Below are 19,002 nucleotides of genomic sequence, written 5' to 3'. Positions count from 1 at the left end.
ATCGATAAAGAGGGGTTACATAAGTCCCCAGAGAAGATTGAGGCAGTAGTCAAGGCTCCAGCACCGGAAAATGTGTCACAACTGAGGTCGTTCCTCGGGCTGGTAAACTACTACCATAAGTTCTTGCCAAATTTGTCTACAATACTACACCCACTGAACACCCTACTGCAAACTGGGGTGCCATGGAAGTGGAGTGACGAATGTAGACGAGCTTTCCAGAAGAGCAAAACACTAATCACATCGAAAGAGGTATTGGCCCATTACAACCCGGCATTACCAATTCGGTTGGTATGTGATGCGTCACCCTACGGCATTGGAGCGGTGCTGTCGCACAAATTCTCGGACGGCTTAGAGAGGCCAATAGCCTTTGCGTCACGATCACTAACCTCAGCCGAGCGTAACTGCGCCCAGATTGACAGGGAGGCCCTCAGCCTAGCGTGGGGAGTGAAAAAGTTCAATCACTATCTGCACGGGCAGAAATTCACCTTGCTGACTGATCACCAGCCTCTTGTCTCCATTTTTAATCCGAAGAAGGGTGTTCCGGTGATGACTGCGCAACGACTACAAAGATGGTCACTTTTTCTAGGGGCGCGCCACTATGAGATTGAATATAAGGGCACGAAACAGCATGGAAATGCTGATGGGCTATCACGCCTGCCACTGCCTACTGCGGAGGAAGCACCAGCAGTGGATGCTGTCGAAATATTCCATTCAACTATAGTTGAATACCTACCGGTAACTGACGCTTGTATCAAAAAGGAAACCCGAAATGACCCGACACTGTCTCGGGTATATGATTTGACGGTGAAGGGATGGCCAGCACATGGCGACTCACTGTTGCCAGCATTCTCGACAAGCAGAGAACAGCTGTCAGTGTGCCGGGGGACCTTGATGTGTGGATCCCGAGTGGTAATTCCACCCAAGTTAAGGGACAGAGTGCTCAATGAGCTTCATGAGGGTCATCTGGGAGGGGTAAAAATGAAAAGCCTAGCCAGGGCTTATGTGTGGTGGCTGGGAATCGATAAACAAATTGAGGACCTGACCAAGAGTTGCTCAGGATGCCAGAAAGTCCAAAATGCACCACCACAGGCCCCTCTACACCCATGGGAGTGGCCCTCATCTCCATGGCAACGGGTGCATATTGATTTTGCTGGTCCATTCATGGACTCAATGTTTTTAATAGCCGTGGATGCGCACTCGAAATGGCCTGAGGTCATCAAAATGTCCTCCACCACCACGGAGAAAACTATTGCAGTCCTACGGGCCATTTTTGCCAGGAATGGCTTGCCAGAACAGATTTGCTCCGACAACGGACCACAGTTTGTGTCCGAAGAGTTCCGGAGGTTCTTGAAAAAGAATGGGGTAAGGCATTACACATCCGCCCCGTATCATCCAGCCACAAATGGATTGGTTGAGAGGTTCGTACAAAGCTTTAAGAAGGCAATAAAGGCTATGTACAATGACAACATTCCGCTGCAGCACAAGGTGGACAATTTCCTGTTCGCCTACCGGAATGCGACACATGCAGTCACCAACCAGGCCCTAGCCATGATGTTCTTTAACCGAAGGTTAAGATCTCGCCTGGATTTGCTCAGACCAAACATACGAAGAGATGTTGAGAGTAAGCAATTCCAGCACATCCATGAGAAGCCAACAAGGAGCTTCAATGTAGGGCAACCAGTCTTGGCCCGCGACTACTGAACAGAAAAATGGCAGCCAGGAACGATATGCACACGGCAGGGCCCACTAATGTACACAGTGGACGTTGGGCAGAGCATCGTGAGACGCCATGCTGACCAGATCCTAGAGTCACAGGAACAAGTCAACCCCCTGCCTCGCCCATACGTTCCTGGTGATGAACCCGACGTACAGGTCGCATCTACCCCAGAAACAGTAGCATCGGAAGCTGATGAACCAACCGACGACAGGGGGCCAGAATCGCCTCTGCACCAAGAGCAAGACACTCGGGAAAGGCGCTATCCAGAAAGGATCAGGAAGCCTCCCCAAAGACTGAATATATAAATAGACTATTTTCAGCTAATGTTGCATGTTAAAAGTGTTAATTGTAATTAGTTTGATATTTAATTGTTAAATGAGTGTTATGGTACTGTTAATCTAAAAGGGGAGGAATTGTAATGTATATACCTTTAAAGGGGGAACTATCTTTTACAGCTCATGTATACTGCAGTACCGGCAGTGACCACACCTGTATATAGCACTGAGTAGTAATCTGTACAGATCAGTTCCAGTGTGAGCCACGTTGAGCAAACACCTGTTGTACCGTTCTCCTGCAGTCTGTGTCTTATTATACACGGACACAACACTTACCCCTGCTTCTTGTCGCATCTGATGTTTTAGATGGGCTTTTTAGCATCCTGCCTATTCAATGTTAAAAGACTAACCTCAGCTAATGTTGCAATTTGAAACTAAGGTCAGAATATTCCGGGGTGTCAGTGGGCGGGACGGGTGGGAAAGTGTTTTTTTTTTTTTGACAGCGGGTCCCTGACCCGCTGTCAACCCGCCTTTCCCAATGTCAGGTCTGTCAGCACTAAGCAGACCCGACAGGCAGCGGCGGACGACCCAATTAAACTAATTATAATGTACTTACCAGACCCTTAACAGGCTTTTTTACCTTACTTTTTAACTTTCACTTTATGGCCACGGGAATCACGCTGTTCGATGACCACTACTGTCAACCGGAGGTGGGAGTTCAGTGGCCATTGCTTCAGCTGATTACTTGACAGCTTCAAATGTAAAGTATAAGCTCCCACCTGACAGAGATCACTTTCCTCAGCCACAAGCTGTTCCTCACTGCATTTCCACAACAGATTCAGCATGCTGAAAAACTATCCACAAGTCTCCATCCAGTCTGACCTCATTACCTTTCTCACCATTGACAGATCGCTTCTGTCATCTGTACTTCACCTGCCATCTATTTCATCAGCATGGGTGCCATTTATACTGTCTCATCTTGGTCCTCAGAATCGGACCACGATGAGCCCCAACACCAGCAGCACCAGGCACACCAGCAGCACCAACCTTCTCTGCAATCACTGATGGTGCACAGGACAGAGGGCATCAGCACCTGAGCACATTGCTGCCCAGGAGGCCCGGGATGGTCTCATCATGGCCAGATTTACTTAACTTTACACTGTACAACCTGGCTGCCACATGATGCGCCAGGTTGGCACCACCCCACACCAACACCATAAAGCATTCCTACAATGACCAAGCCATTCTTTTCACACTCATCACCATTGTAGGGGGTTCCGTTATGTCTCACCATTCACTGCAACTCACTAAGCCACTTCCAAAGGTGCACACGAATCTGTCCAAGACCGGAAAGTGTTGAAAATAAAAATGTCAATGTTTGATAGCACATTAACAGAAACTTTACATAAACATTGGATAAAACACCCAAGTGCCTACCCTTGTGTGTTGTTAGTTGGTATGATTGCACTAGGATGAGGTTGAGTGTGAGGGGTGGCTAATGAGATGTGGATGTGATAATGTAGATAAAGAGGGATGGGTGGAGGTGCAAGGTAAGTTGGTGTGAGTAAGGATGTGCAGGATTAGGGTCGTGAAGGCAGAGTGATGGGGATGTGATGAGAGGCACAGCAGGATGAGGTTGAGTGTGGCTTTGTACTAACGTTTCGTAATCTATTGAGATCATTGAAATGTTTGCGCCACTGCACCCAGGTCCTCCGGACCACACCTCTGCATGTGCTCTCCTGTGCAATGTGCAACCAGGCTGTTTTGTTCACCTGGTGAGGTGTCCTCCGCCCATTGGAAGGGATGAGGACCTCCCTGTGTGCTTGACTCCCTCCATAAACATATGGAGGGAGTCATGGGAGAACCTGGGTGCAGCCCTCTGTGCAGTCATCGTCAGTGTTTGCAGCACCTCAATGCTGTAGAACACTGACAGTACAAATATCAAAAGAAAGTTGGCCATGGTCCCTTTAAGGAAACTGGCTGATGACGCGTCATGAATGACGTCACCAGACCCGCTTCCTCTAATTGGCCCGGGAAACGCGCTGGGCGGGCTTAACAAGCCCCATCAATGTAAATTCATTTTAGATAGCGGGATGGAGCTAGCAGCGGGGCAGTACCCTGCCACCGACATTGCTCACCTTGTCGGGTCCCAAGTGGGCAAAATCCTGGCCTGTGTGTTTACATTTTTAAAACAAGAATAGGACAATGTCCATTTTCTCCATAATGAATAACTCGGTAATGGATTTCCACTCTCAGAAATCACATCTCAAAACTGTGTGATTTCATTAGTGGATTGCTAATTATGCACTAAAACAGTTATTTTAGTAAAAGAAGCATTTCACCCCAACTCTCAAAGTCCATGTTGAAACAACGCGGCCTCACGTACATATGAACAATCCCTTGTGTTGCAGTTTCTATATTATGTACATTGTGTGCCAACGTGGCTCGGTGATGGCGCTCTCACCTTCGAGTCCAAAGGTTGAGGTTCCAAGTCTTGCTCCAGGTCTGGAGCATATAATCTAGGCTAACACTTTGATGTGGTACTGAGTGAGTGCTGCAGTGTCGAGGGTGCCATCTTTCGGATAAAGATTTTAAACCAAAGTCTGTAAGAGAGCCCATGAAACTAATCAATGAAGAGCATGGAGTACGAAATATTACCTGTCACTTCTGATGGGAAATCTGAGGGGTGAAAGGATGAGTTTTGAGGATCGGATCGAAAAACTTGGGACTCTTCAACCTTGAAAGGTGGTGAATAAGAGGGGACCTTATAGAGGCACAGGATAGTAACTGCAATATAAAAAGGTTAATAAGGAGAACTATTTCAAGTCAAAGTAGGTATGAACTGATTTAAATTTAGAACTGATGATAGGAACCACTTCATTTTTTAAAAATTCATTCATGGAATGTGGGCGTCGCTGGCAAGGCCAGCATTTATTGCCCATCCCTAATTGCCCTTGTGAAGGTGGTGGTGAGCCGCCTTCTTGAACTGCTGCAGTTCGTGAGGTAAAGGTACTCTCACAGTGCTGTTAGGGAGGGAGTTCCAGGATTTTGACCCAGTGACGATGAAGGAACATCAAAATATTTCCAAGTTTGGATGGTGTGTGGCTTGGAGGGAAACTTGGAGGTGGTGATGTTCCCATGCGCCTGCTGCCCTTGACCTTCTAAGAAAAAGACTTACATTTATATAGCGCCTTTCACGACAACCGGACGTCTCAAAGCACTTTACAGCCAATGAAGTACTTTTGGAGTGTAGTCACTGTTGTAATGTGGGAAGAGGTCGCGGGTTTGGGAAGTGCTGTCGAAGAAGCCTTGGTGAGTTGCTGCAGTGCATCTTGTAGATGGTACACACTGCAGCCATGGTGCGCCGGGGGTGGAGAGAGTGAATGTTTAATGTGGTGGATGGAGTGCCAATCAAGCGGGCTACTTTGTCCTGGATGGTGTTGAACTCCGAGTGTTGTTGGAGCTGCACTTATCCAGGCAAGTGGAGAGTATTCCATCACACTCCTGACTTGTGCCTTGTAGATGGTAAAAAGGCTTTGGGGAGTCAGGAGGTGAGACTCTCACCGCAGAATACCCAGGCTCTGACCTGTTCTTGTAGCCACAGTATTTATGTGGCTGGTCCAGTTAAGTTTCTGGTCAATGGTGACCACCAGGAAGTTGATGGTGGGTGATTTGGCGATGGTAATCCCACTGAATGTCAAGGGGAGGTGGCTAGACTCTCTCTTATTGGAAATGGTCATTGCCTGGCACTTGTGGCACAAATGTTACTTGCCACTTATTAGTCCAAGCCTGAATGTTGTCCAGGTCTTGCTGCATGTGGGCACGGACTGCTTCATTATCTGAGGAGGTGCGAATGGAACTGAACAAATCATCAGGAGAGAGAAAGAGAAAAAAAGAAAATCAAGGAATGACATCACAGGACAGCAGGTAGGAGATTTGTTGGGGAGTCTTACAGCTTTCTTTTTTCTCTAAGCTAGTGCAGTGGTTTAAACTAAGAGTTGGGGAACTATTACTTTATTAAATTAATAACTTAACTAGATAAACTAATTAATTAATATAACTAAATAATCATTTGAATAAAAACATCAACAAATTAAATTAATTCAGGTTATCAATAAGCAAATAAATAAAGAATTCTAGAGGTGGCAGGGCAGGCTATGTGTCGGGACTGTAGTATGTGGGAATTTGTGGACAACGAGACTGTCCCGGATTCCCACATCGGCAGGAAATGTCTAAGCCTTCAGTCACTCCGGCTCAGAGTCATTGAGCTGGAGTGCGAGTCAGACACACTTCGAAACATAAGGGAGGGGGAGGAATTTCTGGGCAGTTTTATCCAGAATACAGTCACACCCCAGAGGAAAGCACAGGTTCAGGAAGGGGAGGGTGTGACTGCTAGAGAGGCAGGTAGTGGGGATTTATGAGAGGTTGAGAAGGAGGTCCCACAGACACTGGTCCTGTCCAACAGGTATGATGTACTCGCTACCTGTGGGGACAAGGAGAAAGACTGTGGGGAGGACAGCCACAATGCAGACGAAGGCTCCATAGCTCAGAAGGCTGTCCAAGGGGGGGCAGGAGCAGAATAGAAATGTGGTAGTGATAGGGGATTCTATAATTAGGGGGATAGATAGCGTTCTCTGCAGCCAAGAATGAAAATCCCAAAAGGTGTGTTGCCTCTCGGTGCCAGGGTAAGGGATATCCTCGAGGCAGCTGGAGAGGAATCGGGAAAGGGAGGGGGTAAATCCAGTTGTTGTGGGCCATGTTGGAACAAGCGACACAGGTAGCAACAGAGAGGAGGTCCTGCTGAAGGAGTATCAGGAGTTAGGAACTAAATTTAAAAGCAGGACCTAGAGGGTAATAATCTCTGGATTATTGCCCGAGCCTGAGCCATGTGCAAATTGGCATATAAACAGTCAGATCAGGAGAATTAACACATGACTAAAGGGCTGGTGTGGGAAAGAGGGGTTTCTTTTCATAGGATACTGGCACCAGTACTGGGAGAGGGAGGAACTGTACCGGTGAGATGGGCTCCACCTGAACTGCGATGGGACCAGGATCCCAGCGGAAAGGGTAAGTAAGGAAGAAGCAAAGGCCTTAAAATAGTAAGATGGGGGGGGAGGGATCTACAAGAAATGAAACCAGGCTAAATTTAAACAAAACAAGAAAGGAGAGCATAGGGAAGAATAAAGTAAGGGAGGCCATAAATGGCCAGGGAATAAATAGAATTATAAAACAGGAGTGTAAAAAGATAGTTAAAAATAAAATGAAAGGAACTGCTATTAAAAATGAGTTAAACTGTCTGTACAGTAATGCACAGTGTCCGTAATAAAACAGCGGAGCTGGAGGCAATCGTGCGTTGCGAGGAACCAGACATAGTAGGGATTACTGAGACATGGCTACAGAAAAATCAGGACTGGGAATTAAACATGGCAGAACATATTTAGAAAAGATAGGGAGGGAAAAAAGGGGAGGTGGAGTGGTTGTACTTATTAGGGATAACATAATGGCAGTAGAAAAAATGCCGCAACTATCAGCAAGACCGAAATAGAATCCATGTGGATAGAGATAAAAGATAATAAAGGATCAATCACACTAATAGGAGTAGTCAGCGGAAGGGAGGTAGAGGATGAAATATGCAAAGAAATTAGGGAACTGAGTAAAAAACATAGAATAATAATCATGGGGGATTTCAACTACCCCAGTATTAATTGGATAGAAGAGGTAGGTCAAGGGGATAAGGGAATGGAGTTCCTATAATGTGTACAGTACTCCTTTCTAACCCAATATGTAAAAAGCCCAACCAGGGAGGATTCGCTATTGGATCTAGTAATGGGGAATGAACCAGAGCAGATAAGCTAAGTAAAAGTAGGGGAACATCTAGACAATAGTGACCATAATATAATACGCTTTATATGATAATAATTGAGAAGGACGTAAGTATGACGAAGACCAGGGTAATAGATTGGAGAAAAGCTGATTTTGAGAGGTTGAGACTAGAACTTGGAAAAATAAAATGGACAACAATATTGGCAAACAATGATGTAGAACACCAATGGGAAACATTTAAAATGGAGTTCAATAGAGTCCAGGAAAAATATATTCCGCTAAAAAAAACTAAACACTAATGAGACACCATGGATGAATAAAGCTATAAAGGAAAAATAAGGGTAAGGAAAGAGGCATACATTAAGTACATGGACAGCAGGGGAGAGCATGATAAGAAAGTCTATGAAGAGATTAGGAGATAAGTAAAAAAAAAACAATTAGGAAGGCAAAGAGGAACTATGAAATTAAATTATGAAGGAACGTAAAACAAAATAGTAACAGTGAAATGCGGTACATGGATTTCCAAAAGGCGTTCGACAAAGTGCCACATAATAGGCTTGCCAGCAAAGTTGAAACCCATGGAATAAAAGGGACAGTGGCAGCATGGATACGAAATTGGCTAAGTGACAGGAAGCAGAGAGTAGTGGTGAACGGTTGTTTTTCAGACTGGAGGAAGGTATACAGTGGTGTTTCCCAGGAGTCGGTTCTAATACCACTGCTTTTCTTGATATATATTAATGACTTAGATGTGGGGTACAGGGCACAATTTCAAAATTTGCAGAAGACACAAAACTTGGAAGTATATTGAACAGTGAAGAGCATAGTGATAGACTTCAAGAGGTCATAGACAGGCTGGTGGAATGGGCGGACACATGGCAGATGAAATTTAATGCAGAAAATTGCGAAGTGATACATTTTGGTAGAAAGAATGAGGAGAGAAAATGTAAACTAAACAGTACAATCCAAAAGGGGGTGCATGAACAGAAAGACCTAGGGGTATATGTGCACAAATCGTTGAAGGTAGCAGGGCAAGTTGAGAAAACAGTTAAAAAAGCTTACGGAATCCTGGGCGTCATGAATAGAGGTATAGAATACAAAAGCGTGGAAATTATGATGAACCTGTTTAAAACACTGGTATGGCCTGAACTGGAGTACTGTGTCCAAATCTGGGCACCGCACTTTAAGAGGGATGTGAAGGCCTTAGAGAGGGTGCAGAAAAGATTTACGAGAATGATTCCATGGATGAGGGACTTCAGTTACGTGGATAGACTGGAGAAGTTGGTGTCCTTCTCCTTAGAGCAGAAAAGATTGAGAGGAGATTTGATAGAGGTGTTCAAAATCATGAGGGGTCTGCACAGAGTAGATAAAGAGAAACTGTTCCCATTAGCAGAAGGGGTGAGAACCAGAGAACACAGATTTAAAGTGATTGGCAGAAGAACCAAAGGCGACATGAGGAAAAACTTTTTTACGCAACAAGTGGTTAGGATCTGGAATGCACTGCCTTAAAGGGTGGTGAAGGCAGACTCAATCACGGCTTTCAAAAGGGAGTTGGATAAGTTCCTGAAGGAAATTTTTTGCAGGGCTACGGGGAAACGGCGGGGGAGTGGGACTAGCTGAAGTGCTCTTGCAGAGAGCCGGCACAGGCTGGCCGGGCTGAATGGCCTTCTTCCGTGCTGTGGCCTTCTTCCGTGCTGTAACCATTCTATGAGTCACATAAATAAAAAAAGGAAGGTTGGGATGGGAACAGGGCCACTTTGGGATAGACAGGATAATACCACAGGCAGCAATAGAGAGATGGTAGAAATATTAAATATTTACTTTGCTTTAGTATTTACCAGGGCGATAGAACAGGTGGACATGACATTGGATGCTGAATTACTAATGAAACATACATTAGATATATTAAATAAACTAATCAAACTCAGAGGAAAAAAACCACAGAGAGGAAAAAAAACCATGTCCGTACAGAGTACATCCACGTATTTTTAAAAAATCTAGGGGAGATAGCAGAGGCATTACTACACATATATAATAATTTGTTAGAAAAAGCTGTAGTGCCAGAGGACTAGCGGATAGCTTGCATAATATCTATATTTAAGAAGGGAGATAGAACAGGTCCAGGGAACTATAGACCAGTCAGCTTAACATTGGTGGCAGGAAAATTAATGGAATCCCTACTAAAGGAGAATATAGAATAACACCTAGAAACCAAAAATATGATAATGAATAGTCAGCATGGATTTCAAAAGGGAAAGTCTTGCTTGACTAACATCATTGATTTTTTTGAAGAGGTAACAGAGAGTAGACAAGGGTAATGCAGTAGATGTAATTTATCTATATTTTTAAACGGCCTTCGATAAGGTACCACATAATAGATGAATGATTAATGTCAGAGAATGCGGAGTCAGGGGACAAGTAGCAGAATGGATAGCTAGCTGGCTTCAAGACAGAAAGCAGCAAGTAGGGGTAAAGGGTAGCTATTCAGAGTGGCAGAAGGTAGGAAGTGGTGTTCTACAAGAATCAGTGCTGGGACCACTGTTCACAACTTATATTAATGATTTGAACTTTGGAATCAAAAACACAATTTCTAAATTTGCGGATGACACCAAATTGGGGGGGTTAGTCAATAAAGGAGGACTGCAACAAATTACAGGAGGGCATTAATAAACTTGCAGAATGGGCATATAATTGGCAAATGAATTTCAACATAGATAAATGTGAGGTATTACATTTTGGTAGGAAGAATAGGGAGGTCACTTATTACTTGGAGGGTGCGAGTCTGAGTGGGGTAGAGGAGCAAAGGGATCTCGGAGTACAAATACACAAATCACTAAAAGTAGCGACACAGGTTAACAAGGCCATAAAAAAGCAAACCAAGCACTAGGGTTTATTTCTAGAGGGATAGAATTGAAAAGTAGTGAAGTTATGCTAAATCTGTATCGAACCTTGGTTAGACCACACTTGGAGTACTGTGTACAATTCTGGTCGTCATATTATAAAAAGGATATAGAGGTACTAGAGTGGGTGCAGAGAAGATTTACAAGTATGATACCAGAAATGCGAGGGTATACCTATCTCTTTTCTCTTGAAAAAAGGCTGAGGGGTGACCTAATAGAGGTCTTTAAGATTGTGAAAGGTTTTGATAGAGTGGATACAGAGAGAGCATAACTAGAGGCCCTCAATATAAGATAGTCACCATGAAATCAAATAGGGAATTCAGAAGAAACTTCTTTACCCAGAGAGTGGTGAGAATGTGGAACTCGCTACCACAGGGAGTAGTTGAGGCAAATTGTATCGATGCATTTAAGGGGAGGTTAGATAAGCATATGAGGGTGAGGGGAATAGAGGATTATGCTGATAGATTTAGATGAGGAAAGACGGGAAAAGGCTCAAGTGGAGCATAAACGCCGGCATGGACTGGTTGGGCCGAATGGCCTGTTTCTGTGACATATATCCTATGCAATCCTATGTAAGCAGCTGAAGATGGTTGGGTCTAGGACACTGCCCTAAAGTACTCCTGCAGCGATGTCCTGGGTCTGAGTTAATTGGTCTTCAACAACCACAACCATCTTCCTTTGCAGAGTGATCAATACTTGAATATTAAACATTCTGAAATTACTTAAGAGGCAATTAAATGGGAACTGTAGTTTCTGATAGAAAGAAGGGCCAAATCGCCTCTCTTATCTGCACTTACCTTTGAGATCTTTTGGAAAATATGGGAAGCTACATTTAATGGCAAGCTCAACCTTTTGGTAAGGAACCTGCTTGCAATGATAATAATGTGACGATACACTATTATTACAATAATCTAACCAGATGCAGTATAGAAACACATGCTCATTATTACAGTATCTTTTGTATTTCATGTAAAAAAAAAATCAAACTCCTATCCAATATTCTTCATCACCCAGGTCAGGAAACAAAGCTTGACTGCAAGAAGCCACGTGGGCTGGGGTTTGAAAAAAAGAATATAATTCAATTAAACCCTAAAATAGAATTTAAAAAATAAAGAATAGATTGTTTCATAAAATTTATTTTGAACCCTGGGTTGGTCAGATATAGATATCAATTGCCATGTTGATTATATGCAAACAACCACTTCACCAACTCCTTGTTTTATTGATTTCACAAGAGAAATGGTCAGAAAATAAGCAACTCATTAAAGTTATCTGAAGAGTTAATGGTGCAGCAATTGGTTTCCATTGATCTGTTTTCTACCAGTTAGTCAAATATCTGCCTCGTAATATTCTAATGGAAGGGCATTCTGATTTGTTACACATAATCTTAAATCTTTTAAGGAGAGATACCCAAACATACAGTGATTAAGGATCACTCAATCACTACTTGTTGGCTTGATTTATTGCTGATGATTGCTAGGTAGAAATAGCGTTTTGTGGGGAAATCGCTCCCCATGTGATATCACAGGCAGCACTTCCAAAAATTGTTAATTGCAAAATGATAATTTTGAAAAAAGTTATTTTTTCCCCATCATTTTACATTAACATTTTTAAAAATTAAATATTTACATCCGTGCATTAAGCTCCACTTCTGCATCCGAACATCATCCTTCCTACGTGTAGGGATAGACTTCCCAACTTGTTTCAGATATAGGTTTCCTCATTCTTTGAAAATGGGTTGTTCTACACATACTCTGTTAAAGACCCCATGGCATTATTCAAAGCACAACAGGGAGTTCTCTTGGTGTCTTGGACAACAACCCCTCTTCAACTAACACCACCAAAGATAAATTGAAAACTGGCAACTCATTTTATGGCAGCTTGCAGGAACTTACTGTGCACAAATTAGTTTGCAATGTTTGCCTACATATTGGAAGTGGTGGTAATTTTTGATAGGCTGACACCTGCTTGCCATTCTGGGCGGGAAATGCACTGGCGGCCTGTTAATGAGGCTCGGGAGTTAAGATAGCCTGGGCCTGATATCTGCAGCAGGTGAGTTTCCAACTCAATTTGCCACTAATCCGCCCAGAATTAAAATCGGGGCCATAGTCCTGGTTCTAACTGTGGCTTACTGCAAAACGCATTGGTAACTGGGGTGGAAGGTGGCTGGGCAAATGACTGGTGCATTGAGTCAAATAGGAAGATGTTGAATACAATGTTTATTCCATTAAAAACAGTGTGTGCGAGCCTTACAATGACCAAATTATTTTGTTTCATAACTTGCTATGCAGTACACCACTGTTATAGTGTTTGCGCTTCAGTTTCATTTTATTCTGCTGAAAATATCAATTAAACCCACCTTTTAGTAGCCCTCATTAGTGGTAGTGTGGTCAGGTGTAATGGGCTTTTTTTCTCAAAAGGAGTGAAATCCTATGCAATAGTGCCATGGCTGTGATGAAGTTGCGTAAATGACATTTTTGGCTGTTTGCTGAACATGCAATGTGATGTATACTGCATCAAAATACATTGTAAAACCATCATTGCTTTGATTGTGTGTGATGTTGTTGCAATGAAAATGATGTGGCTCTAAGATTTTTCTCCCTCCCAGCAAAGAAGATCGATTCACTTTATAAATAAAAATATTAACTAACTGGAAACACGGCCATTCTCACCACATCTACCTGTCCCATTGCATAAAAGTTGTTGTGCAAAAGTGTATGAATATTGTACTGTATTAGATATGTGGCGTCAATTTGTTTTGCTTATGATATTGGTGCCACAGAAAACTAAGCAGCACTTATATGTATGAATTGCTATGGTTCTGGCTGGCACAAGCTGATGTTGAGAGCCAGCACGTAGCTTTCTGTATTTGTTTCTACTGCTGGTGGTTCTCAAGGAAGTCATTCAGTCAAGCACTGCCTCATGTATATGAAATAAATCGGAGACAAGAGCTTTTCATGACATGGTATTATGAGCTATAAACATACATACATTATATAAATAGGAATATAACTCAGTGATATCAGGGGATAACTTCTGCTTCACTCGGCTTGATAAAGTCTTTCAACATCTTTAAATTACCAGATTGATAGACAGTGGCAACCTGTCATGTAACTACTATCGCAAATCAAGCTTTGCATTGACCTGGCACTGGAAGACCGGTCCCCATCCATGCTCTCCAAGTGCTACATTAAAATAAGACACGTCTGTGTTAACACAGCTCGCACAATTAGAGTTCAGCATATTCTTCTAGGCCAGCTGTGCTGCTATTAGGAGCTCATCTCACTTCTGCTAAGATTATTGCTATTTCCATGACGACTGGTCAATTAATTTCCCAGCTGAGTTCTCTCACGGTTGCTTTCTCTAGTTAGATTAACACTTGCCTTTCTCAAGATTCAAGACAAAATGTTTTTCCGTTAAGGTTCCTTAACTGCAGCCCATTCACAGATATTTATCCATAAACAATGAGACAGTGGGGGCGATTTTAATCTTACCCGCCCGACAGAAACCGGGCAGGCGGGCAGTTAAGATCAGCCAGGTTACTTACCAACCCTTGAGCCGCTGGGAGCTGACCCTTTCCAAATTTACTCTGTTGTACTGAGCAGGCAGCAAGGACACCCGCCCAAAGCAGGCAGGGTTCTTTTGTACTTATGCACGTAGGGTCCTCATAATATCATCGGAACCCAACTGCAATGTTAACTCAATGGCCTGAGCAGGAAACCGCAGTGGCTCTCCCACCAGGCAAAGACAACAAGGAAGAGGAGCCAGGGTTAGAAGAGGCTCAAGTAGTAAGTGTAGTGATCAATAACATGTCATTCTATAGTGGACACTAGGTGGAGCCGTAGAGCTGTATATAGCTGTATGTATATAAGACTACACTAGCCAGCTGTATAGATATTAAGACTACATTACCCATGAGGCACTAGGCTACCCACAAGGCAACAGTCAAGATGGCAGCCTGCACACAGGAGCACACATGCAGCATCTCTACAGATACTGTACCTAGAGAACGTGTACTGAATAAATGACTAGCTAGAAGCTAGCTGTGTTCATAATAAGAATGTCTATTTATTAATGAACATAAGATAAGTTTTTTTACTTTTCTTGTGTGACCAGGAGGAGCAGGAGTGATTCTCCCGGCTGCACAACAAACAAAACTGAGGCATCCCCTGCCATCGTCTAGCCACCTCATTCCCAATCGTGAGATCCCCGCGAGACGGCAACTGATCCCACCATCTACCTGGTGTTGGCAGGCAGCCTCTGGGCCATGTTATTTTCCGCCATTTCTTTTCGACTTTCTGCTCAGAACGGGTAGGAAGTTGGCCGGCGGGATTTAAATGATGCGTGGGCGTTAAAACTTCTGGAGGTGCTGGGTGAGTTTCTAACTCACACTGCTACCCACCCACCCAAAACCCACCTGGAGTTAACATAGGGACCTGTATTACATAAGTCTTTGTTAAAACATTTTTGGCTGTTTGCCAAACATGCAATGCGATGTATACCACATCAAAATATATTGTAAAACCATCATTGCTTTAATTGTGTGTGATGATGTTGCAATGAAAATGATGTGGTTCTTTAAGATTTTCTCCCTCCCAACAAAGAAAACCGATTCTCTTTATAAATAAAAATATTAACTAATTGGAAACATGGGAAATTCTCACCACATCTTCCTGTCCCATTGCATGAAAGTTGTTTATTGAGAAAGATGTTAATTGACAAAGTTGTGTAAACCATTAAGGCAGCAATTATGGTCTCAAGGACAGGTTGTGCATTTAAACATGCAAATAGTACTGGCATATAAAAGTGCTCAGTTTCAACACAACACAATACCACTCTTGTAGCAATCAATGAACCAAAGCCACAAAGAAAACTGCAGACCTTGCCATCTTCACCAGTCTTCCTAACAAATTACAGTCTAGAGTTTCCTTGAGCATATTTTGCATCAGTTTTTCTATTGTCTTTAATCATTAACCACTTATAAAAATATATAAGTGCAGGAGCATTTTAATGATAAAGTGTCTGTAAATGCATGCAGAGGCAGCACATTAATGTAGACTGGCTAGACACATCAGCTTGTCACTTGCAGAGAACATTGTTGCTGCAAGAATGACAAAGTAAATCTGCCATCCAAAACGAAAATAGTTTCTCATCCACTTTTTCATGAAAATAGCAGCTCCTGAAGGGTTATTACAGGTTAAACCAGCTGCTGCATAAAATAAAAACCATACAGAATGTGAGATTTTTCAAATGAATACAAAAATAAAATAACTAACTCTAGTTTTTAAAAAGGCCAGCTTTCCCTTGTTTCTCCTTTGCTTGCACTGTTTTTGAGGAGTTCATTATTAATCCTCTGAACATATAGGGGGAAAAATTCGGTGGCGCCCTCTGCGCCATAAATTGTGTGGTAGCGCTCCAAGCAGGAGGCGGGGCGTTACTGGAAGCCCTCCCCCTCCTTCCAGGGGCACTACCACTGAATATCGCGGCGCTACATGCAACAGTACCATGCACATTGGCACGTAGCGCCGCGGTATTGCAGGCCTCCCTCCCCTGATTAAAGGGGAGGGGCCTAGTGCTGCACGCACCAGGGGTGCAAGGAAAGCAGCCCGGCGCTCAAGAGGCTGAGCGATCGCGGCCGGTACCCTGAATAAAAGAGGGGAAGGGGGCAGGTGCTGGTTGGCGGCCAGAAAAAAAAGGCCACCCAACACCTGCCCTTTTGAATAATGCGGCCGTGGCTGCACAAACGCCACCCTGACCATGTCGGACATATCGTCCGGCGATAGGTCAGAGGGCGCAGCTGAAGTTTGCGGCTGGGGCGCTGATGTCATCACCGGAGGCGCCGCGGGGCGCTACCGGCTACCACCACCGCTAAATTTCACAGGAGGAGTTAGCAGCGCTGCGCCTGGGCGCTAATGGGAGACGCAAAGCAACCCAATTTTTCCCCCATAGATTTTCGTGCTTTACATGCAATCTTTATTATATCCTTATTAACCTTTTCTGTGTACTCCTTACAACACAGTGTTTATCAGCACTGCTCAGCCATTTCCTTTCTGGTTGTCAGTACAAAATTAAAAGTCATGGAAAGGAAAACATGAAAAACAAAGGGAATATGCTAACCAAAAGGGTAATTCTTTGGGAACTAACAAAGCATTAAAGAAGCACTCAATGGACATGGATTAGTAAAGGGCTGTATGTGGCTATTAGAAACTGCCAACAGGAGGTTGCACTCACCTGAAAACGATTACTTCCTCGGTGCCTTCTTGTCTCCTCTTGTACTGCTGCAGGCAGACACTGCAGTGTTCCTGTTTGGGGTTCAGGCCCCTACTAACAGCTCCACGAAGGTTGCAGAGTGACCAATGGAGGTCATGGTTCAGGAGGTTGGTTGTGGTCTCTAGTAGTGTCTATAAAAGCAGAAGGCAGTCATATGGTCACTTTAAGGTGGTAAATAAATAATCTGTTGTTGCAAAGTCCTACCCTTCATCAACGCCATTTACTGCCTCTCTGCCAACGTGCTCTCCTCCTTCAGCCATGAATTTGGGATGACCTGGACTTAAAATATTGATTAAGGTGTAGTTTGGGACCTTAAGGATTGATTGTACAGTGAGGGCAATGCTGTGTTCGATCTGGGTCAGTTCAGTAATGCCTTTTTAAGGCATTTTGTAATTAAGGGATTGCTGCAGTTGCCTCCTGCTCAAGCTGGAAGCTCATATGTTTCAGTTGATTGGGTCACAAGGTGACTCCAGTAGATATTTTTTTCTATACCTGAAAACAATGATAGTGCAGGTGTACATATAAATGTAATTCTACAAGTTGCATTGTTCCTGCTTTGCTCTCAATCTCTTGACAGTGGATGTGTTATAAAGTTAAATTTGTTACAGTTACCATTAATACAATTACCCAAACGGCTAAATGGCAGTGCAGAATGTGCACAATGCCCACCTGTACAGAAGTGGAATGCTTTATCATTGCCAGGGGTTTTACATAGTAATCTAGCTAATTATTGTCAGTTGAGGGTAGGGTTTGAATCCAGGATCACTGAATTGAAACTGAGCAGCCACACACTGCTGTTGGGTTTTTACAGTATTATAAAAAACAAGTAATACATCAAGGTATTTTAATATCAAATAATGAAAGTCTTCCATAGTGAATAGAAAAACCCTTCAATAAAAATAAATGAGTGTTCTCTTCTTCCCTGAAGTCAATTCCACATATATGACCAAACTCAATTTCCCAGATAACTGAGCTGCAATTGCTAAACTTAATCCCTTAGAAAAGATGAAGGTAAAGAGTTCTAGTGAAAACCAGTTTTATCTTCCCTTGTCAATTTTCTTCCTTCTTCTCTGTTCCTGAAGGAATTGACTTTATTCTGGGGTATGGTTTCATGGCTCTCTGGAATTGACTCCAAACTGGGGTATGATTTAATAGCTATCTGTTGCCAAACCCAAATTACCATTATTCATGTGTGAGCCTCAGCATTGAGTGTTGGCTGGCTGATCACTAGCGAGGGGCATCACATCAGAAACCAATCATATTTTCACCCAAGTACTTCCAGCAGGAGTCACTGGATAGTAATCAGGAACCTTGGACAATTTTCTCCTCCAGAACCTAGGGATACTGAGCCTAGTTGTTTGCATCTGTGAATACTGTGGCTGAAATGAGCAAACTCAGCACGGACTAGGGATTGAACATATAAATACATGAAAAGGATGGGCAGGAAAAGATCTACTGCTCCAACCAGTCTGTCCCACCCACACATAGGGCTGGATTTTTTCAACCTCAGCAGGTCCGGGGTGGCGACATCCATAGCGTGTGGGGACCCTGCATCTGTCTCGATCCCTGCCTCCAACAAGATTTTCCATTGATGAGGCTTGTTAAGCCCGCCTTGCGAGGTTCCCAACCAATAGGAAGCGGGTTCTGATGACATGTCATCAGCCGGTTTCCTTAAAGGGACCATGTCCACATTAATTTTGACAGTTGTGCTGTCAGTGTTCTGCAGCATTGAGGAGCTGCAAACACTGACAAAGGTGCACGGCTGCACCCAGGCTCTCCCATTACTCCCTCCATATGCTTATGGAGAGTCACAGCACTCAGGGAGGTTCTCTTCCCTTCCAATGAGCAGAAGAGACCTCTCCAGGAGACCAACGCAGCCTGGTTGCACATTGCACAGGAGGACACAAGCAGGGATGTCTGCAGTGGCGCAAACCTTTCAATGATCTCAGTAGATCACAAAACGTTACTGCAAAGCCACTCAGCCTCATCCTGCTGTGCCACTCATCACATCCCCATCACT

The 19,002-nt window shown here is 43.6% G+C and overlaps 1 protein-coding gene across 11 annotated transcripts in view; it reads right to left on the bottom strand.

Annotated features, from left to right (window-relative positions):
- vps8 (VPS8 subunit of CORVET complex) overlaps positions 1-19,002 on the bottom strand; it is a 957,961-nt gene that overhangs the window by 394,060 nt on the left and 544,899 nt on the right. For all 11 annotated transcript variants that reach the window (XM_085985669.1, XM_085985662.1, XM_085985663.1 and 8 more), the window contains one exon: positions 16,944-17,113. In XM_085985669.1, coding sequence (XP_085841795.1) covers positions 16,944-17,113 — 170 coding nt within the window. The remainder of the gene's footprint in view (positions 1-16,943; positions 17,114-19,002) is intronic.

The sequence above is a fragment of the Somniosus microcephalus genome, chromosome 4 (genome assembly GCF_052327205.1).
Source record: "Somniosus microcephalus isolate GS21.2 chromosome 4, FLI_Smic_1.0, whole genome shotgun sequence".
NCBI lineage: Eukaryota > Metazoa > Chordata > Chondrichthyes > Squaliformes > Somniosidae > Somniosus > Somniosus microcephalus.
The sequence above is the reverse complement of the archived record's forward strand: the minus strand, read 5'-3'. Positions and strand labels throughout refer to the sequence as shown.